General features: G+C 37.9%; 1 protein-coding gene across 3 annotated transcripts in view; it reads right to left on the reverse strand.

The window, feature by feature from the left end:
• Positions 1 to 22,905, reverse strand: part of LOC127660676 (proteasome activator complex subunit 4A-like) — a 42,933-nt gene that overhangs the window by 5,442 nt on the left and 14,586 nt on the right. For all 3 annotated transcript variants that reach the window (XM_052151035.1, XM_052151034.1, XM_052151036.1), the window contains 32 exons: positions 22,679 to 22,865; positions 22,214 to 22,303; positions 22,045 to 22,109; positions 21,778 to 21,928; positions 21,520 to 21,618; positions 21,359 to 21,428; positions 21,199 to 21,266; positions 17,963 to 18,178; positions 16,403 to 16,560; positions 16,151 to 16,246; positions 15,670 to 15,725; positions 15,518 to 15,574; positions 14,788 to 14,843; positions 14,599 to 14,697; positions 14,444 to 14,506; positions 13,924 to 14,019; positions 10,521 to 10,652; positions 10,105 to 10,314; positions 9,680 to 9,816; positions 9,384 to 9,567; positions 8,742 to 8,850; positions 8,474 to 8,627; positions 6,937 to 7,006; positions 6,640 to 6,765; positions 6,257 to 6,409; positions 5,991 to 6,095; positions 4,772 to 4,863; positions 4,454 to 4,585; positions 4,151 to 4,359; positions 3,908 to 3,993; positions 845 to 973; positions 478 to 633 (listed from right to left, as the gene is read on the reverse strand). In XM_052151035.1, the coding sequence (XP_052006995.1) occupies positions 478 to 633; positions 845 to 973; positions 3,908 to 3,993; positions 4,151 to 4,359; positions 4,454 to 4,585; positions 4,772 to 4,863; positions 5,991 to 6,095; positions 6,257 to 6,409; positions 6,640 to 6,765; positions 6,937 to 7,006; positions 8,474 to 8,627; positions 8,742 to 8,850; positions 9,384 to 9,567; positions 9,680 to 9,816; positions 10,105 to 10,314; positions 10,521 to 10,652; positions 13,924 to 14,019; positions 14,444 to 14,506; positions 14,599 to 14,697; positions 14,788 to 14,843; positions 15,518 to 15,574; positions 15,670 to 15,725; positions 16,151 to 16,246; positions 16,403 to 16,560; positions 17,963 to 18,178; positions 21,199 to 21,266; positions 21,359 to 21,428; positions 21,520 to 21,618; positions 21,778 to 21,928; positions 22,045 to 22,109; positions 22,214 to 22,303; positions 22,679 to 22,865 (3,811 nt within the window). The remainder of the gene's footprint in view (positions 1 to 477; positions 634 to 844; positions 974 to 3,907; positions 3,994 to 4,150; positions 4,360 to 4,453; positions 4,586 to 4,771; positions 4,864 to 5,990; positions 6,096 to 6,256; positions 6,410 to 6,639; positions 6,766 to 6,936; positions 7,007 to 8,473; positions 8,628 to 8,741; positions 8,851 to 9,383; positions 9,568 to 9,679; positions 9,817 to 10,104; positions 10,315 to 10,520; positions 10,653 to 13,923; positions 14,020 to 14,443; positions 14,507 to 14,598; positions 14,698 to 14,787; positions 14,844 to 15,517; positions 15,575 to 15,669; positions 15,726 to 16,150; positions 16,247 to 16,402; positions 16,561 to 17,962; positions 18,179 to 21,198; positions 21,267 to 21,358; positions 21,429 to 21,519; positions 21,619 to 21,777; positions 21,929 to 22,044; positions 22,110 to 22,213; positions 22,304 to 22,678; positions 22,866 to 22,905) is intronic.

The raw sequence follows: 22,905 nt of genomic DNA on the forward strand, positions 1-22,905 counted from the left end.
CAGCTGAAGTAAGAAACTGAGAGGTTAATTTTCTTAAAAAAGTTTTTGAGCGAGTTTATACCCTGCCCACCAACATTACAAATGGCACGAGTTGGGGCAAGACTATCTCTTTGTTTGACCTGAGGGCAGGAGGGGGGGCGTATTCAGAAATGCTGTTTTGAAACTCCATTCGGTGGCACTAGTGTTGAGGAAATTACATACTACAGCTTTAAGACTAAGAGTTTTTAAATGCACCCTGTGTAAACAGCCCCTTGTGCAAAAAATGGTTCTGGTTGTGTATCAATGTGTGCGTGTCTGTACATTTGTTTTTCAACACTCGGGAGGGAAAAAAGGTTCATAAATGGCACAAATAATGCCTTGGGTGTTGATTTTGAAAAATATAATTTGCTTAATTTAAAAACAATAGAGGTCAACATTCTCAGAATGCATTGAAACAAACCTGTATGTTTAAGTGTGTATGTAGGTGTATGCACACACCTCCAGTTGTTCGTCCTCCAGCAGGCGTAGCACCAGCGCTCTTACGTCACTGATAGCCTTGGCATCACTGAGGAAAGTGAAGAGATTGTAGAACACCATAATCTGCAGGTAGGTGAGAACTGTGTAACGTGCGTGCCATGAGCTGCTCCTTGAGATCTGTTAAAACACAGCACCATCTCCTGGTCAGATCAAACATTACACCATCTTTATAGGTGAGAGACATGACTCATTTGTGAAGTGTAGCATTTAGCAGTGTGGCTCTAACAAGCTGTTCATTTGTGATCAGATCACCAGAGACGTATGTTAGAACAGATGTTATAAACGATGCCAATGTTAGTACGTGTGTTTGTGAGAACTGTACAGTCACCTCTTCCAGTGCACTGAGGACTTGTGGGATCTGTTCAGAGTACAGCAGTCCCTGAGACATGAGAGACAGACAGGTCTTAGCGTCCATCTTCATCTCATCATAACTGTCGTCATTCTCTACAGGAGCAATCTAGATAGACAGAGGGAGAGAGAGGCTTGAAAGTATAGTTCCCCCAAAATGAAAATTCTTTTGGCATTTATATATATATATATATATATATATATATACAGTGCATCCGGAAAGCATTCACAGCACTTCACTTTTCCACATTTTGTTATGTTACAGCCTTATTCCAAAATTTATTAAATTCATTATTTTCCTCAAAATTCTACAAACAATACCCCATAATGACAACATGAAAGAAGTTTGTTTGAAATCTTTAAAGATTTATTAAAAATAAAAAACTAAATAAATAATATGTACATAAGTATTCACAGCCTTTGCTCAATAATTTGTTGAAGCACCTTTGGCACCAATTACAGCCTCAAGTCTTTTTGTGTATGATGCTACAAGCTTGGCACACCAATTTTTGGGCAGTATCTCCCATTCCTTTTTTGCAAGACCTCTCAAGCTCCATCAGGTTGGATGGGGAACGTCGGTGCACAGCCATTTTCAGATCTCTCCAGAGATGTTCAGTCGGGTTCAAGACTGGGCTCTGGCTGGGCCACTCAAGGACATTCACAGAGTTGTCCCGTAGCCACACCTTTGTTATATTGGCTGTGTGCTTAGGGTCGTTGTCCGGTTGGAAGATGAACCTTCGCCCAAAGTCTGAGGTCCAGAGCGCTCTGGAGCAGGTTTTCATCAAGGATGTCTCTGTACATTGCTGCATTCATCTTTCCCTCGATCCTGACTAGTCTCCCAGTTCCTGCCACTGAAAAACATCCTCACAACATGATGCTGCAACCACAATGCTTCACTGTAGGGATTGTATTCGCCAGGTAATGAGCGGTGCCTGGTTTCCTCCAGACATGATGCTTGCATTCAGGCCAAAGAGTTCAATCTTTGTTTCATCAGACCAGAGAATTTTGTTTCTCATGGTCTGAGAGTCCTTCAGGTGCCTTTTGGCAAACTCCAGGCGGGCTGTCATGTGCCTTTTACTGAGTATTGGCTTCCACCTGGTTGTTCTTCTGGAAGGTTCTCCTCTCTCCACAGAGAAATGCTGGAGCTCTGTCAGAGTGACCATAGGGTTCTTGGTCACCTCCCTAACTAAGGCCCTTCTCCTCCGATTGCTCAGTTTGGCTGTGCGGCCAGCTCTAGGAAGAGTCCTGGTGGTTCCAAACAACTTCCATTTACGGATGATGGAGGCCACTGTTCTCATTGGGACCTTCAATGCTGCAGAAATGTTTCTGTACCCTTCCCCAGATCTGTACCTCGATACAATCCTGTCTCGCAGGTCTACAGACAATTCCTTGGACTTCATGGCTTGGTTTGTGCTCTGACATGCACTGTTGGACAAATCATGTCCAATCAACTGAATTTACCACAGGTGGAGTCCAATCAAGTTGTAGAAACATCTCAAGGATGATCAGTGGAAACAGGATGCACCCAAGCTCAATTTTGAGTGCCATGGTAAAGGCTGTGAATACTTATGTACATGTGATTTTTTCATTTTTTATTTTTTGCAAAGATTTCAAACAAACCTCTTTCACGTTGCCATTATGAGGTAGAGGTTTGTAGAATATTGAGGAATAAAATGAATTTAATCCATTTTGTAATAAGGCTGTAACATAACAAAATGTGGAAAAAGTGAAGCGCTGTGAATACTATCCGGATGCACTGTAGATGTAAATGTACCATTTGTTGTTCCAAACTCGTATGACTTTGTTTAATCCACGGAACACAAAGGGAGATGTTACGTAGAAAGTTAGGGACTGACAGCTGTAACTATTCACTATCATTTTATGGAGAAAAGATTCAATGAAAGTGAATGGTGACTGAGGCTTTCAGTCGCATTCTGGCTTTTGTTTTCACAAAAAACAAAAGTCAAACAGGTTTGGAACAACATAAGGGTAAGTAAATTATTACATTTTCAGTCTTTAATGGGTTAGTTCACCCAAAAATGAAAATTCAATATTTACTCATCCTCATGCCATCCCAGATGTGTATGACTTTCTTTCATCTGCTGGACACAATCAAAGATTTTTAGAAGAATATCTCTACTGTCTCAGCTCGTATCTCTGCCTGCCTCTCGGGCATTTCAGCCTGGATGAAGGAACGACACCTTAAGCTCAACCTTGCCAAGACAGAACTCCTTGGGATCCCAGCCAACCCAACCAAAACTTCACTTTTCATCTTGGTTCAACTACACTAACACTAATCAGAACAGCCCGGAACCTGGGAATTGTGGTAGATGACCAGCTTAATTTCACTGCACACATTTCATCAACTGCCCGGTCTTGCATATTCATGCTTTACAAAATCAGGAAAATCAGACCATTAATGTCTGAATATGCTGCACAGCTCCTGGTCCAAGCTCTGGTAATTTCAATACTGGACTACTGCAATTCTCTGTACACAACCCTATTTCACTCAGCCAATGGAACCACACCCTCCTTCTTCAACTCAATTCTTCAGGTCTATGCTCCAACTCGGTCTCTGCAGTCTATGAACGAGCACCACCTGGGGTCGATTAAACTTCCTATTGTGCCATCTAGCACCCTGCGCATGCGACAAGCACTAGGAAGTGTAATTGGGCTTGAAATCATGATCATGCCTAGAGATTGCAATGCAAGATGTAGAGTGTATTGTGTTTGTTCTCACCCAAAACCAACTGGATCGCTTAAGATGACATTGATTAAACCACTGGAATCCTACACTTTTATGCTGACTTTATCTCCTTTTTGGAGCTTCAAAATTCTGGCCACCATTCACTTGCATTGTATGGACCTACAGAGCTGAGATATTCTTCTAAAAATCTTCATTTGTGATCAGCAGAAGAAATAGTCAAACACATCTAAGATGGCATAAGGGTAAATAATAAGAATTTTCGTTTTTGGGTGAACTATCCCTTTAAAAACATTTTTTCATGCAATTGAGGAAGATACAAACAAAAATGGCGCTCACTTTAAAGAGGAGAGGAAGGAGGCGCAGCTGTTCTGGGACAGCAGAAGAGAAGGAGCGTCCAGCACTGATTATTAGCCACTTTAACACTAAAACACAAAAAAATCACTGTTGTAACTCTGTTGTAAACTGGAAACTTTTCAGTCTCAATGAAACCACATAGATCTGGAAAACATAAACTTATGCACACATTCTTGCATTTTCTCAAACAAGCTTACATGCACATAAAGATACGATAAAACATACCTGTTTTTAGTAATTTGATGGCCTGTGTCCTCTCATCTTGGTCTCCCTCAATATTCTCTTCAATCACATGGTTCTGAATCTCTTCCTCTCCCTCCGTTAATGGCTTGAGTCTGGCCAGCACACGCTCTGTGAACTCTCCGATGCGCGGGGACGTGGTGGGCCGAGTGTGAGGCAGATTCACATCGATCATGAAGATGTAGGTGAGCATACTGAGAAATCAGAGGGGAAAGACTTCAGGCTGCTTTGTTGTTACGTTTATGTACAAATGGAATTTAGAGTGCATATGCATGTTTAAGCACATACCTTCCGATGCGTTCCCGTACATTTTTGTAGACCTGAGTAAGTTTGGGCTCCAGGCACTGCAGTAACCTGTGAAGCAGCTCTGGGACTCTCCACTCCTGCTGAGCAAGTCCTCCCTGCAGAACATACAGACGACTGGAGAGAGAGAGAGAGAGAGAGAGAGAGAGAGAGAGAGAGAGAGAGGGGTACATTGTACCCATTTTTGGAATTTGGAAAATGTTTATGCATATTCATGCATGACATTCAACTTCAACACAAAAATTGTTCATTATTCTTTAAAGACATTTTGAAGTGTGGTGTGTAGTGACCGTGATGTCATACCAGGTGTCCACAAAGGAGCCTCCTTCTCCAGTGACCGGTGATTCCATTAACATCTCAAACAGCCAGTGTAGCTTTCGTGGGTCTCGGCTCTCCTGTTTTTTGGGCAATATTTTCACATATTTTCAGTCATTAGCCTAATTTACGTATGAGTTAGTGCACACAATCACAACCAACAGATACATTTGGAGTTCTCATTGTCTGTTGACCCACAAGTAAGAGTGGCAAGATTTCATCAGTTGGTAGTAGATACAGATGATAGTAACAACAGATGATATCAACAGTTAATAGCTGTAACATGTGCAGTTATTTTTAAGTTGTTTCAGGTAGAGGTCGACCGATTATGGAACTTGCCAATACCAATAACTAAGGAGGTGGGAAATGCAGATAACACATAAATCGGCTGATAGTTTTTTCTAAATCTATTTAAATAAAAAAATCATCTTAGTCATTCTGTACTATGACAGTCACAGACACAGTAGTGGTGTTAACCACCACGCAATTGCGTGTGTCCCCGGATGTCTGGTGACGTGTTATTTTGTGTTCATGCAAGGTTACGCTGATTTCAGCCGTCTCTGAGCTGTTTACATGCATTGTGGAGGCAAAGTGCTGCAGGTTAACACATTCACGCAATTCTGAAAATTTGAACCAGTTTAAAGATATTATAAAAATCTAAAAAGGCAACAAGGTATCACAGACAGAAAGTGACAGATTTGTAAGGAGGAACACTGTAAACTGTCAAATAGAGTTTGGAACTGCACTATCAATGTGTGCCAAAGTAAAAGCTCCAGGTGAAGTAAATATGAAAGAAATACTGTATTAAAAAAAATCCTCAAAACAATTATAATTCAATATCATATTATAATAATAATATTGACTTAATAACAAATAATATTAATCTGGGTTCCAAAGGTGAGTTTTTTGCACACCCTATTCATTAAAAAAAAATATCAAAAAATATATGTAGGTAAAAAATGTATTAGAGTATTGGTGCATATCAATTATAGTAATTTTATTATAAATTAAATACAATTCTTCATTGAGTTTATTTAGTGGACATTTTTTACATGCATTCATTATCTACATTTTTATTTCATGAATTATTTTGAATGTACTTGGCATCAGTGGCTCAGATTTCAACACAGTGATAGCAGGTGAACAGACCTAACCCTGATAAAAAAGGGAGAATGTTTTTAAGAGAGGAAGATGGAGGTATTCTTACACAGGCAGTGGCAATGCAAGTGCCCCAGTCAGAATATGTCTCTACGGTAATTTTGGAGAGGGCCGTACGGAGGAGTGGACAGAGTAGAGCCCAAAGTTTCTCCACCTGTAACAAAAACATACATACATACAGAGTCAAGTTCAAGTGTTTATCAGGCATGTATCACCACCACTAAACAGAAGACAATGTTGGCACTGCTGACCCCTACCTATCTTTTTAATTGTGTTTAAATGTATAGAATCTATAAGGTTTATGTGCATGTGTACCTTGCTGTAGCTCCAGTGTTTGGAGCCCCTGATTAGACCAGAGATGATCTCAGCCACACAGCACTGGGTGCTATCATGGCAATCTGTAACCAGACGCTCCATATGAGGCTTCAGCAGTGGGAGGAATGCATCATCAAAGTGACGAAAAATACCCTTTTATAACAAAAAGATATTATTAGAGATGAAAATACTGTATTATAAGTTCCTAAAAGCATTTATCAGGTATAAGGCAACCAAACATTTTTCAGAGAAAATCTGGCATTTGAGTAAGTGTGAACAGGGCTAAAGACTTGCCTTATAAACTTGGAATACAGTCTACAATTCATTACTGTCATTGGGTTTAAAAAATTATAGTTTAGCTCTGTGTCTTTAAAAACTCTTACCTTAAAGAGGCAAAATCGTCGTGCGCTGAATTTATCTTTCCCCTTCCTGTCCTCCAGAGATAAATACTGGATGAGCTGATCTATAAACAACTGGTCTAAGAAATGATCGTATATGATCTGTTCACTCTACAACACAGAAAACAGGCATAAACAAACCTAAAACATAAGGTGAAAAGCCAACCTAAAATTAAAAGCTGAAATTATGATGAGAAAAAAAATCTGACTGGTCAAAGAGATCAGAGTGCCTATTGAGTTTTTGTTGGATGTAGATGTTGGTAGGTTTGAATATTTGCTTACTTCATTCATCTCTTCTCTTGTTTTGCCCTGTTTGGGCTGTTCCTCAGGAGGAGCATAGAGCATCAGCTTCCTAAAGAGAGAGAAAACCCCTCAACAAATCATGACATACAAAGAGTTTTTAGAATCCAATGATCAAACTGGTTGATGCAATATGTATCCAAAGCAGCTCAGATTCCATTTGATTTGGAAAACTTTTAGTGTTTTTTGAAACTATTTAAGAAAAGATGCCATGGGCACGTGAGAAATTTGTTTGTCAAAATATTAAAAACTAGTCTTGACCAATGCAAAATAGGTATAGTTTGAAAGCTTAAAAGTTATACTTCACAAAGCACATTATGACCAAAACTGAACAAGTGCTTTGAAATATGCAGACAAATCAGAAGTGTTCCATTTTGATAATTTACTACAGAATTTGCACTGTACATATTATTGTAATCTGTAAAAACATCAATGTCATCAAATAGCCATGTGTCATATGTTGTTGGAAAGCCCTCAAAGAGTAGAATACAACCAGAATATTTGTTTTACTGTTGCTCATATGCCACATTTCTACTTATAAATTCACGGAAAATAAACAATTAAATATAACATAATTACTTAGCGCCATCGATTATCTTTTCAAACGAATGCACAATGTGCATATGTGCAGAAAGCACGTTAGCATTCCTGGATCAGATGACATCAACGGAAACTATGTAGCATCATGGAATGCTAAAACAATCTGACTGGGTTCAAATCGGTGCTAAAATCATCCATATTTGGACAAAGACATGTGATTGGTGACTGTTACATATGACCACCAGGAGATGGCGCCAAGTGCATGACACAGACTAGACGGCTCAGATGGCACAGAATTAAACCTATTCTGTGAAATCTCTAAAATCATGTCTGCATGCTATGTAAACCTTTCGTCATTGTTGTGTTTGCATGTATAATTAATTATTATGTTTTATTAGCTTGAAGAGGCAACTGGACACTTGGAGATGTTTTTGGACACTAAGATAAATTTTTTTTGTAATGCTACAAATTTTGGTTGCGTTGTCGTATCAACCATTTTTCTTTACTCAGTTAAAGTTGACATCATTGGAACAAAACAAATCAGAAATTAATTTTTTTAAGCATTTGCTTAGGCTGAGTCTCTCATAATTAATATAATTAAAAAATGTGAAACGTTTTCTTTACAATGATACCAAACACTTGACCCTCCTTGTTTTTTTAATTTGGGGTATGCCACTGAAACAGGAAATCTTTAAAAATACTCCCAGAGCTTAAAGGGTTAAACGGCATCTGAGCACCAAAGGTTTTAAAATGCAAAAATGTGAAGCTTCTCTGCCTATTAAAGAGCTTATATGAATTCTTCTGTACAAAAATGTATGTTATTTGAGTTTTGCACAGACAAGTTTAGTAAGCAATTCTATGATTAGTCTCATATGTAAATGCATAATGTATAATGCTCTTGACACTATACATATGACCATTCTTTGCCTTGAGAACAGCTTTAGTCCTAATTCAATATATAAATTGTATATGCGTGTACCGTGGCCATGTGGAATAACCCCAGTGGGTTTTCTCGATAAAGCAGCATTCATCCCAGTCCTGCTGGGAGCACGGCAATCTGCTGCTGTCATACTGCAGCCACTGGTTATCAGGCCTGTCTCCAGCCATCAAACATCTTAGACCAACATCATTACCTTATAAACAATAGGAGACAATATTTACAGCACTGAACTGCCATGCAATAGTCCGTCCAACTAGTGAGATTATGTACAATTGTTTTCTTTCTTTCTTGTTTTTGGGGTACTCACGTAACTGTAGGGAGCTTTTGAGCTCAGAAATGTCATATGGATTCACTGCCACTTTCTTGTGAGGTATCTTAAGCTGCTTCAGAATTGAACTCACTGCTGATATCGCAACCTGGGAAATAAACAGCACACAACAGAATTAAATGTAATTGTAGTTTTCCTTGCTCTTTAGTTTGTAAGTATAATTTTGACAATATGTATAAACACAAACAAACATGTAATGTTTTCCACCATGGATGGACATTGACTACTACTGTTTTTATAGTAAGATAATTATATATTCGATCCACTACCCCTAAACCTAACCCTCACAAAAACTTTTTTCATTTTTAGATTTTTATTAAGACATTATGTAGTTGCATTATTAAGCTGCTTTCCTCATAGGGAGTGTTGACTGGTCAAATTCGAACTGATTTTTACACCATGATCTCTGATATTTTTTTGCTTCATGTTCAGTAGGTGCATTGATCAAACTTACATACATTATACAATAAGATAATGTTCCACACACAAATAATACTTTTCTATCACTTTATTAATTTGTTTGAAGAAACCAGTGTTGGCTGATTTACTATCCTTCTGCGGACCAAATGTAGGCTTGACCCATATACACAGACACATAGAGATACACATGCAAAGACATACATTGCGAACTAAGAGTGAGTCGTGAATGAGGCTCTGGACGAAAAACAGGACAGCAGAGGATGGCAGGGGGTGATCACCTCTCAGCATCAGAGAGAGGAAGCCGATAGCTATCTGCTCAAACTTCCAGGGAATGTTTCTCTCGTAGAGGCAGTCCAAAAGATCCGCCACTAGCTTCTCATATTTCCTTTCAGGATATAAAACCCCCCGAAAAAAAGTCTATTTCTGTATATTGACTGTCTACCTTGATATGAACATGTAGAGCATAGTTGCATGCATGTTTTTGTGTGTTTACTCACTGCACAGAGTCTTTATTCTTCTGTTGCTGTCTTTGAATTCCCTCCAATTCCTCCTGTCCAGAGGCCGCACGAGGGGTCGGTTCTGGGTTATTAGATTTATTTAGTTCAAGAGCAACCTCTACACAACTTTCTGGGATCTGGAAACAATACAAAGATCAATGTAAAGAAAAATACTTCAACTTCTGTTTATTGTAACAGTCTATTTCCTTTTATGGGAAATGTTAATTAAAACAGCCTTTGCTCATAATTTTGTGTGCAAAAGCTCAAGTGTGTAATCTTTCACTGTAAAAATCCTCTCTCGTATTTCAGTTTATGCAGAGAGACCATGAAGTTTGATCGGTCATAATGTTTTGATATTCTTAAATTCTTTTGCTTTAAAATTCCTCCTTTGCTTACTGTAGGTGAATTTTATTTTCTGAACTTACAGAAAAGTCAATGCTGATGGTCTCGTATTGGCGGTGGATTTTGTCAGCCAGGTCATCGAAGAGCCGGACTACTGATGGTTTCTCTAGAGACATGGAGGGGCTCATGCCAGAATGCACAATGGCAGGCCATGTCACAGATATGCAATCCCAGTACTGCAAGTTAGGAAGAGAAATCCCAGAGTGGTTCCCCAACAAACAGTACAAGGCACCCTGAAAAAAAGTGAGGAAGTGGGGAGAAGGTGAAAAGGGGGGAATAAGATAGTTTATAGGAAATAAAGAGGTGGGAACAGAAAAAAAGAAAAAAAAAGATAGACAAAATGTGTTCCCATTTGATGTTTAACAGAGGTTTTGTGTCATAAAAGCAGAATTGTCTTTTCTTTGGTAAGTATTCATTGTAAACGGTATGTGATACTAACTTTGAATTGCTGATGGGTGACATCAGTGCGGTGTGGGTCCAGATACTCCAGCACAGCTGGTATTATGTCTCTGCAGCAGAAGTTGTAGGTTCCCAAAGCAGTAAACAGCACATTCTGAGCTCTACTCCTCACCTGAGGTTAGAAAGATACTCTTTATTAATTACCTTATAATTTTGTTGTTGGGTAATATGCAAATTCCTTGTAAGTGAAAACTTACTTGGCAATAAAGTCAATTCTGATTCTAATATACAGTGCATCCGGAAAGTATTCACAGCACTTCACTTTTTCCACATTTTGTTATGTTACAGCCTTATTCCAAAATGGATCAAATGCATTATTTTCCTCAAAATTCTACAAACAATACCCCATAATCACAACATGTAAGAAGTTTGTTTGAAATCTTAAAAAAAATGAAAATAAATAAATAAATACAATAAAAAAAATAATCACATGTACATAAGTATTCACAGCCTTTGCTCAATACTTTGTTGAAGCACCTTTGGCACCAATTACAGCCTCAAGTCTTTTTGAGTATAATGCTACAAGCTTGAACACCTATTTTTGGGCAGTATCTCCAATTCTTCTTTGCAGGACCTCTCAAGCTCCATCAGGTTGGACGGGGAGTGTCGGTGCACTGCCATTTTCAGATCTCTCCAGAGATGTTCAGTCGGGTTCAAGACTGGGCTCTGGCTGGGCCACTCAAGGACATTCACAGAGTTGTCCCGTAGCCACTCCTTTGTTACCTTGGCTGTGTGCTTAGGGTCGTTGTCCGGTTGGAAGATGAACCTTCACTCAGCACTCTGGAGCAGGTTTTCATCAAGGATGTCTCTCAAGGATTGTCATTGCTGCATTCATCTTTCTCTCGATCCTGACTAGTCTCCCAGTTCCTGCCACTGAAAAACATCTCCAGAGCATGAAGTTGCCACCACCATGCTTCACTGTAGGGATTAAATTCGCCAGGTGATGAACGGTGCCTGGTTTCCTCCAGACATGGTGCTTGTATTCAAGCCAAAACGTTAAATCTTTTGTTTCTCATGGTCTGAGAATCCTTCAGGTGCCTTTTGCCAAACTCCAGGCGAGCTGTCATGTGCCTTTTACTGAGTGGCTTCCATCTGGCCACTCTACCATACAGGCCTGATTGGTGGAGTGCTGCAGAGATGGTTGTTCTTCTGGAAGGTTCTCCTCTCTCCACAGAGAAACGCTGGAGCTCTGTCAGAGTGACCATCGAGTTCTTGGTCACCTCCCCAACTAAGGCCCTTCACCCCCGATCACTCAGTTTGGCCGGACGGCCAGCTCTAGGAAGTCCTAGTGGTTCCAAATGTTTTCCATTTACGGATGATGGAGGCCACTGTGCTCATTGGGACCTTCAATGCTGCAGACATTGTTCTGTACCCTTCCCCAGATCTGTGCCTCGATACAATCCTGTCTCGGAGGTCTACAGACAATTCCTTGGACTTCATGGCTCGGTTTGTGCTCTGACATGCACTGTTAACTGTGGGACCTTAATATAGACAGGTGTGTGCCTTTCCAAATCATGTCCAATCAACTGAATTTACCACAGGTGGAGTCCAATCAAGTTATAGAAACATCTCAAGGATGATCAGTGGAAACAGGATGCACCCAAGCTCAATTTTGAGTGTCATGGCAAAGGCTGTGAATACTTATGTACATGTGATTTTTTTTCATTTTTTATTTGTAATAAATTTGCAAAGATTTCAAACAAACTTCTTTCACGTTGTCATTACGGGGTATTGTTTGTAGAATTTTGAGGAAAATAATGAATTTAATCTATTTTGGAATAAGGCTGTAACATAACAAAATGTGGAAAAAGTAAAGCGCTGTGAATACTTTCCAGATGCACTGTGTGTATATATATATATATATATATATATATATATATATATATATATATATATATATATATAAAAACACACCACAGTTATTTCCGGTCCTCGAATCTGATTGGACGAGAGACGTTCCATGAGCAGTGATGTTGTGACAGCATCAGCACTCAGATGCTTCACTGTGTGTATCACTCCGCTTGTTGTCGTGCTGTTCTAAACTAAAGTGTAAGTGTAGTGCATATGTGTTAGGAGTTACTGTCTATATTTTTGAAATTACATATGTTAGCCAGCAGGTGGTGGCAAAAGACAATTTTTGTGTGTAATGACCTAGGTCAGTTGGTGACCTAAAGCGAATCTGTCATTGTTTACATAGAACAGCACTCTGTGAGTTTCCACATTGGATACTGTTTAAAATGGCAGAGGACATCGTTGTTTCTATAGTGAATGACATTGGCGTACCAGCTACCCCGAAATAGAGAGGAATACCACACTTTGACGTCTATATTCCACTGAGAAAAAGCTGTAAGCATCTCTGATTGGGTGTGGCAACAGGTGATCGCACACGCTCCCATCTCTCTCTCTCTCTCTCACACACACGCACGTGTCTATCCTTGTTTATCCAATAACTTGTTAGAAACAGCACCAGCCATGATACTATTTCTGAAGTGAACATTTTGAATTACTAACGGAGGCTTGGACGCATCATTTGTTTTGAACCAGCAATGGCAGATTCTGATCGGTCGCATAATAAAGTAGTTCCATGCACAAATGCGTTTTTTATGACCATACTCAGTTTTCCCTAATTTTAAAAAATGTACTTGTTCATTGAACTGTTGTATATAAGCAATATCACACACTGCTATATGGGCCCTACATCAGCACTGCTGTAATTACCTACGGCACTCGGACTACGGCCGAATCACAGCAGTTCTGATGTAGTGCCATATCGCATTCTTGTTCGTGTGATATTGCTTAAATATATATATATATATATATATATATATACACACACACACACACACACACACAGGTGGCCAAAAGTTTGGAATAATGTACACATTTTGCTGTTTCGGAGGGAAATTGGTACTTTAATTCACCAAAGTGGCAACTGATCACAAAATATAGTCAGGACATTACTGATGTAAAAAAACAGCACCATCACTATTTGAAACTCATCACTCATTTTTGATCAAATTTAGACAGGCCCCATTTCCAGCAGCCATCACTCCAACCCCTTATCCTTGAGTAATCATGTTAAATTGCTAATTTGGTACTAGCAAAGTACTTGCCATTATATCAAACACAGCTGAAAATTTATTTGGTTCATTAAATGAAGCTTAACATTGTCTGTAACAGTAAAGAGAAGACTCAGGGGTGCATGCCTTATGGGAAGAATTGCAAAGAAAAAGCCACTTATCAAACAGAAAAACAAAAAGAAATGTTATTAATATCCTGACTATACATTGTGATCAGTTGAATGCCAATTTGGTGAATAAAGCCATTAGTGTCTATATATATATTTATACACGTGTCTGTGTGTGTTTATGACCTCATCATACCTGACTGTACCTGCTGGTAGACAGTTTAAGCAGATCATTCATCAGGTCCTGGTGAATTCTCATGTAATTACACCCCTCCATGGTCAAATTTCTTAGCTGAAACATGCACATAACATCCATTAACAACTGAAATCACATAATCAAAAACAACTAAGAGCCTGACAACACTTTGGAATGTTCTTAGAATGTGACGGTGAGAGACACTCTTATATGAAAAGGTGTCCAAAAATATTTTACATCATATAAAATGGTGAACCTCAGGTCACACTTCACCCCAAATATCAAATTAAAAAAATAATTTACAGTCTATTTTAGGACCACCAAGATTTGCATTATTTATTATGTGTCTGGCTGTTGTACTTCCCATTATTCTCACAACTGTAAAAATAATTACTGTAATTATTTTTTATTTACATTTGCTTAAAAAATTCAAGGTATATAATTACTTCCTACAATTTTTAAAAATATACATTTTAATTTGGGGGTGAAATGTGATCCAGACGTCAATATAAACAGTTACCTCATGTTGCAGCATGACTCTGTCTATTAGCAGAGTTCTAATGTGCCGTTTACTGCCATGAAGCTGGAAAGAGAGCAAGAAAAAGAGTCAACTACATGGTAAATGTCAATGATTAGAACACAGAAAGTAAACGTGTTTTCCTTGAGCAACCTCACCTTATTCTCCATGGACTTTTTGACCAGGCTGAAACTTTTCCAGCGAGAATTAAATTCATGTTTGTGTGTGCCTTTAAAGTGGAGGAGGTCATTGATAATCTATGGAGAGAAAACAGTGACAAGTGTACACGTTCACACAAAAGTCAGCTTGATATTTGCTGGAGAAAACCTGACATAAATGCTGTTTACCGTAATAATAGAGAAAAGGGATTTGGTGTCATCTTCTGAATGTTCCAGTGTGTGGTCTGTTGAGACAAAATTAAAACAAGTTCAAGAGAATCTTATACTCTACCTTGTACATACTGTACACTCATTGAGTACTTTATTAAGAACACATGTACACCTAATTATACATGCAATGATCTAATCAACCAATTGTTTGGTAGCAGCGCAGTGCATAAAATCATGCAGATACGGGTTAGGAGCTTCTGTTAATGTTCACATCAACCTTCACAATGGGGACAAAATGCGATCTCAGTGATTTGGACAATGGCATGATTGGTTCGAAATGACGAAGTCTACGGTATCTCAGATAACTGCCCTGTACAATTGTGGTGAGAAGAATAGTATCTCTGAATGCTATTCTGAGATGCGGGTTGGCGCTGGGGGACCTACACAATATTAGGAAGGTGGTTTTAATGTTGTGGCTGATTGGTGTATATCCTGAAAGACAGTCTACAGAAACGTTTGGATGCATGTCATCCTTTTTATTTAAAAATGCCCCAATTAAATGTTAAAAGGTTGATCAAAAAAACACTAAGCAGTCAGATTTATTTCATAATCTTTCTTTCTTAAAAAATACTAACTGCTGTATTAAACCTACAGTTAGAATTACAAAAGATTTTAATATAAGTTTTAGCACTCATCTAAGAAGAGGATTGGAGTTTGTAAAATTTTCAAGGTTTAAGTGAGTTCTTACGCAGAAGGGGTCTAATCGCCTTACAGATGTCTTCTCTGTAGTTCTGTCTAGACAGGTCTGCAAAAGAATAAATAATTATGGACCATTGATTAATCATCAATCAATACAACATCTCCAGTGCAGAGTTTCAAAACGAGAAGAGGTTCTCCTACCATAGTCTACTCCGGTGTACACCTTAGTCTCATACAGCTGAATCATACTGTTGATCCTATATGAGAAACATTACAATGTTATAATCAAAACAAATGAAAAAATAAAACGCAAATGTTTAAAGGGATCGTTCAACCAAAAATGAAAATTCTGTCATCATTTACTCCCCCTCATGTTGTTCCAAACACATATGATTATCTTCCAAGGAACATGAAAGGAGATATTAGGCAAAATGTTAATTACATTTACCTTCAATGCATCCATATTTTTTCCAAACAATAAAAGTGAATGGTGACTTAGGCTAACATTTCTAACATAGATGAATGTATTATGGGTTTGGAACAACCTACAATGTAAATTAGGTCAGGATTTTTGGATGAACTACAATTTTAAGAGCACAAAACATACTTTTGGCACACATGGGATGCAAAATCTAAAGTTAATTTTTAATTGTAGCATTTTTTGTGTGTGAGAGAGACTCACAGATCCGGCACTGGTTCTCCATGCAGTGAGGGCAGAAGGCTGCCTGCTCCCAAAAGACAATGATGAACAATAGACAGACTCTGCAAAACATCATCCCTGAAGAGACAACACAAAATAAATTAGCTGTCCTCATATTGTTGTTTTTGTTCTCTTATTCCTGAAAGTTCCTTTGTGGATCAATCAAATCAAATGATATTTCCACGTCTATGAAAGAAACAAAAAGATCTCAGATCCTTGTGTTTTGTGTCTGACCTGCTGATGTCCTGCACTCCCTGCGTGTGTCTCTGCAGCCGCTGGAGTTCAGGCTTCAGCAGCAGATCCAGCAGGTAGAAGACAAACTCTGTCTCCTCTATGTTAGGCACGTGCCATTGGATGTCCAGGTTCCACAGGTCTCCTGGCCGACCCCAGTCCTGATCAGGAGAGACCAGAAAGAGAGAGAGGAAAATCAGTAGAACATCAGTTTCCATGACAGGATTTATTTCACAAATGGTTATTAACTTTATTTGGGCAGATACTGTAATATCTAGTCTCAAATACAGAATACAATTCAAGTTATTTGTATAGCACAGTTCATAATACACATTGTTACAAAGAAGATTTAATAAAAACAATTGTGCCTAACAAATCCCTAGTGTATATGGCAAAGGGAGCGGTAAGGAAAATCATCTTAAGAAGTAATTTCAGCACAAACTACAAGATTATAAAATGTTTTTAATCTTCTTTGATATTTGTATATCTCTCTTTATTTTTTAAACAAGTTTCGATAAATAAAGTTCAGAGAAGGAAATAAAAAGGTGTTCAGAAATTCTTTGTGATGCAGGGATATGCATTTTCTTGGTTGTGTATTGCTTAGTGTTTTTCCAAACAAATACAATACTATCAAGCAGAGCAAATTTCAAATTAGCAGCGTAATAACGCGGGAATCGCACTCGGGTCGCCAGGTTACACTACCGCTCCACAGTATATGCACACACAATGCAATATATTCTAGTGGGGGCTTCCCTTTTAAGTAATTAATAATTGAGATTACATTTTAAGATTAATTCTTATAATAAAGCATGTAATTAAAATGATTATAGACTAAGCCAAACCTTCAAATTTATTTGCCATTTTTAAGTATACATTCAAGCTTTATTTAGTCCCAAAATAACATTGTTTTTCTAGTGACAACATACCATTCACGTATATTGTTCTAGACTGGTCAGCCAATACAGACTGACAGTTTTTCCTGGTATTATTAACGTGTGTCACAAAGAAATGTTAAAAACCTTTGTTTTGACAATTATTATCTGTCACATTAGCAGGCGGTCCTTCTGATGTAGTATGGGTTGGATCAGGATGCATTAGCTCTCACACTACAAATGTGATGTGGCCATATACAGTACAGCCATGTGTTAACACCAGGTGTACAAGGGGCCTAAAATCTCTTGATTAAAATGTCGTTTCCAAGAGGAGTAGTGTGACCAAAAGAATGTCAGTAACCAGGCTGAAGGCTCTGCAGCCCAGACTCTGAATATTAACAAACTTGATTTTTATGCCACTGGATATATTGCAACAATTTGTCATTCTATTGGTTGACCACATTGCAGCGGGCAATACAAATTAAAAGACATGATTTAAAATACACTGGAGTACTCCGTGTATTCTGACTATTAATAGTCAAAAGCATTACAGTAAGTATATACAGCATTAAAGTTTTGATTCCCATTCAGTATCATATTTCATATCTTATTCTGAGCACAGCTGAGGCATGTGTCACTATGAGAGGGTCAATGGCTGAATCGATGGTCTCATTTTCAACTGGAGACTGACCTTGATTGGCAGGTATTTGTCAGTGGGCTGCTGGAAGCCACCAGGCACACTGCAGTAATCAGTGGGGTAGATGAGGGAGATGGAGCGCAGGATGTGATGGAGTAGCTTACAGGCCAGACTGTAGCCCTGCTTACTTTTCAGATGCAGAGTTAACTGTAGTATCTGAACCAACTGAGAACTGTAGATTAATAGCTTATCACCACCCACACGGGTCACCTATAGAAAACAAAGTGTGCAGAGGGAGAAGAACTGTGGATTTCTGGATACAGTTTATTAGATTTCAAGATAATGAGTTCTAGATTTCTTGGAACAGATTTTAAAGCAATAGATTTCAAAAGTATCCAATAAATTATTTCCAGATATACATATCAACATAGATTTATAAACCACAGTTCTAGATTTCTAGATATTGATATATAGGTATATACAGCAAAATATGTAAATATATATTTCCTAGAAATTGTATATGATTCCTAGAAATGTATAGATTTTTAGATTTTGAATTCTACACACCGTATGCGTTTCTAGATAACAGATCTAGATTACTAGGTTTAGATTTCAAAATTTCTCGATATAGACTTTCTAGATAGACTTTCTACATGTACATTTTTAGACTAGAGTTCTACAAAAGATATCTAAAAATTCAGGAATAGATTACTATATATAGATTTCTGGATTTCTATGTACAGATTTCTAGAAATTGATGTGTAGATATAAATCTAACATAGATCAATTTATAGGAAATTATTTCTAGATTTACCTGTCTGCCTACAGATTTCTAGTCTAGTGTTCTAGATATCTAAATATTGATATGTAGATATAGATTGCAAAAAAAAGATATAAATTTCTAGATATAGAATTCTACATATATTTTTCTAGATTAGAACTAGGTTTAGATTTCAAAATTTCTTGATATAGATTTAAAAATGTCTAGATTTACTTTCTGCATGTACAGTTGCGATTGTGACTGTAAAAATGCTAAATTATTCAACCCCCCCCACCCCAAGAGAGTAAGTATTTTCAAAAGGTAAGCTTTGTTGATGACCCAGAATTTTAAACTTTATCAGTTGAGTGACACATTCAAAGTCATAGTCTGAATATATAACCTAATATTTCTAAATAGTAGGATTTTTTTTTCAAATACAGCCATGTCATAATTATTCAACCCCTATTGCATGGGGCTGTTTCTTAAATAGGTAAGGCTACACAAGTCATTGATTTAAAACAAAATCAAGTCATTAATCTGCAATGGCACTAATTTAAGTTTTAAAATTTAAGTTTAACGTTGTAAGCAAAAATTTATTTCTATGCAAAAACATGCAATAAAAATAAGCTGTCTCAAAAGCTAATAGAGGAGATTATTTCATTAAAAAGAAAAGACCATGGCTAAAAGGACATTTCTAAGGCACTTCAATTTCCAAACGACAAAGTTGGCAGGACCATTCATAATTTCTTTTTTAAATAAGGTACAACAGCAAACTTCTTGATGAGTGGAAGAAAGGAAAACTTCAAGGGAAACGATGACTCCAGTTGACTGAATATTCAAAAAGTAACTAGGAAAGGTCAGTGGAGTCCTGGAAGAAGGTTTTATAGAATAGAATAGAATCCTTTATTTTGGTCACACATTATACACACAGTTCTTTTGCATATATACAATGAAATTTATTAGTTTTCACATATCCCAGCTAAGCTGGGGTCAGAGTGCAGGGTCAGCCATGGTACGGCGCCCCTGGAGCAGATAGGGTTAAGGGCCTTGCTCAAGGGCCCAACAGTGGCATCTTGGTGGTGCTGGGGCTTCAACCCCCAACCTTCTGGTCAGTAACCCAGAGCCTTAACCACAGAGCCACCACTGCCCTATAGACGTATGACACTAAACTAAAAATTAGTTTTAGACACATGGGTAAGCAGTACATCTGGAGAAAGATGACAAGGTGATGACAAGAACAATACCATCCCCATAGTCAAGCATGGAGGTGTTTTGCGGCTGCAGGAAACAGCTATCCTGACTATGTGACTGACACCATGGATGCTTTCAGGTATCAGGCCATTTTGGCATGAAAAATGTGATGCCTTCAGTATGTAAATTGAAGCTCGGTGATCACTGGACTTTCCAGCAAGACAATAACACCAAGGACACATCAAAGTTGTCCAAAATCTGGTTCAGGGACATGTTGTGGAATGTACTTAAATCGCCCTTTCAGTCCATCATTAAAATCCCAATGCAAACCTTTGCTGGGATTTCAAGGAAGCAGTGGCAGCACAGAAACCAAAGAATGTCAATGAGCTGGAAGATTTTGCTAATCAGAAATTAGTAAAAATTCTAATAGAGAGGTGTCTGAAGCCTGAGAACATTTACCTGATACATTTATTTGCTGTTTTTGAGGATAAAGTATGCTCCACAAATTATTGACTTTGGGGGTTGAATATTTTTGACATGACATTTGTGGAGAGAATTAGTTATTTTTTATTTTAGAAATTGGGCAAACTGAAATCTTTGTTCTCAAAATTACTCAAATGTCTATTAAAAACTTTAGTTGATGTGATTCAGTTGTGTTTTAATTCACATCACCAGAATGTATTGCTGGTCAGGGGGGTTGAATAATTTCGATTGCAACTGTAGATATCTAGATTTTCAAGAATAGATTTCTATATATTGATATCTGAATTTTTATGTACATATTTCTAAATATAGAATTCTACACATATGTTTCTAGATACAGAGTTTTAGATGTTTAGGTATAGATGATTTCTAGATTTACATGTATACTTACAGATTTCTAGACAAGGTATAGACTGCAAAATATCTAGAAATAGATTTCTAGGAATTGAGTTCAAGAATTATAGGTATAGATTTTTACAAATGTTTCTCAATACAGAGTTCTAAATTTCTAGATTTAGATTTCAAAATTTCTAGATATAGATTAAACATAGATTTAGATATATTCTAGGAAATAATTTTTAGATTTACAGTTCTGCATATAGAGTTTTAGACAAGACTTCTACATTTCTAGGTATCTAGATATACTATAGACTCATGGATTTCTAGAAATAGATTTCTGGATTTCTTGGTATAGTTTTCCAGATATACATTTCTACATATATAAATAGTGTTCAATATTTATAGGTATAGAATAAAAAAAAATCTAGGTATAGATTTCTGGACTTCCAGGTGTAGATTGTAGATGTGTTTCTTGATGAGGGTTACTGCTTAAAGCTCTAGAATTTGGTGAACTGACCTCAGACAACAGCTGGAGGTTCCACATCAGTCCTTTATCCAGCTCCTCATCATTTAACACCTCTTCATCTGAGAATGCATGGTACATTAATGAGAAACCTTTAACAAAAAGGACAACAAATACACTAACAGTTACACACACTCATGCAGGTGGAACTTACTAGCTGTGATGTATAATATGGCATTACAACAGTGAGGCACAAAGAGTTTGAGAGCCTCTGCTGGGTGACACTGAAAGGAAAAGAATAAAAGAAACAATGATTAGCCAAACTTTTAAAAGTGTCAGCTGTGGATGTCCATGAGTTAAGCTGAGGACACTGACCTTGGCTGCAGCTCGACACATGTCTGCCACCATGCGTCCAGCCACATGAGTCTCAAAAATATTTGTAGTGGCAAAGTTGAAGATCTTTTCCAGAGCCACCTGTGGAAATGATGGACATATATTCAGGTGTAACAATATAGTCATAGCACTATGGAAATGTGTGTTATGATGATGGCTTTAATTCTATGAAGCATAGTTTAGGTATGGAAAATGTGTGTCTGCTTGTGTGCAAGTGTATGTGTGTGTGTGTGTGTTAACCTGGAATATTTCCATAGAGCATTGTGTTAGGAGGGTACAGAAAGTTGAGGACAGGCCCAACTCAACCAGACTCTCAAGATGAGTCATTTTCTCTGTCTCCATCTCCTCCCGGGTCTGTTCCAGAGTACTGCTGTCAATCAGTGCAAAACACCTACACAAAAAACATAAGGAGAATGGGAAAGAGATACACACGCAGATACAAATGCATACAACGTATAAGAACGTATTAAAATACAACATATGACAATGTGACACGGAGCTCTGTACCTATCAATAAATTGAAGAACAAAATCCTCAAACTCTGCTGAGGCTAAACACAGCTCTTTTTCCACCTGCAAAGAAAAAAAACAGAGAGAACAGAAAATCAATGAACAGAGTCATACATAAATAAATATACTGCATACACAAAGATGACAGTTGGACATCAGGCTCTCACCTGTGTGAGGTCATCTCTTCCCTGAACAGCAGCAGAACAGTCCACCAATGGCACAAGAGTAACATAAGTTGCTATTAACTGGAATGTTATCTGAAAGAAATAGTACAAATCGAGAACATGCAGACATCTTTGAGATCATATGTTGTTGTGGTATACTGTCCTCACTACCACCCTGATTTACTGGAGCATACAGTACTCCGTATATAAAATGTATATAAAACTGGTGCCAAAAAGCATAACTTGTGCCAAAAGTGCATACTTGCTTTTAAAACACTAACCACTAAACAAGACACAAAATATAGCTTATATAATAATCTTTCAAATAAAAATGACAAACAAAATTAAGATTACAGGAGACTAAAAGACTTTATTAAAGTCTAAACTTTCATTAATTTTTATCTACATAGTTTTACCTAACTGAAATTATATTATTTGCCCATTATCTTGTTATCTTGTAAAACTCACCATGCATTTTCTGAAGTCGTTGGGATCGACCCCAGGCAAGGCTCTCATGAGAAGAGGCAGCATGTGTGTGGGGCCCTCTGGGAACCTCTGTCCCCCGGTCACCAGGCTCTGCGCCACAGCGATCATACAGCTTAAAGTGGCGGTCAGCTGGTGAGGCTCAGTTAGGGTCTCCATGGCGGGATATGTCCTTAAAATGAGACAGGATAAAAGAGTAATGCCATGAGGTA

The sequence above is a fragment of the Xyrauchen texanus genome, chromosome 20 (assembly GCF_025860055.1).
Source record: "Xyrauchen texanus isolate HMW12.3.18 chromosome 20, RBS_HiC_50CHRs, whole genome shotgun sequence".
Classification (NCBI taxonomy): Eukaryota; Metazoa; Chordata; class Actinopteri; order Cypriniformes; family Catostomidae; genus Xyrauchen; species Xyrauchen texanus.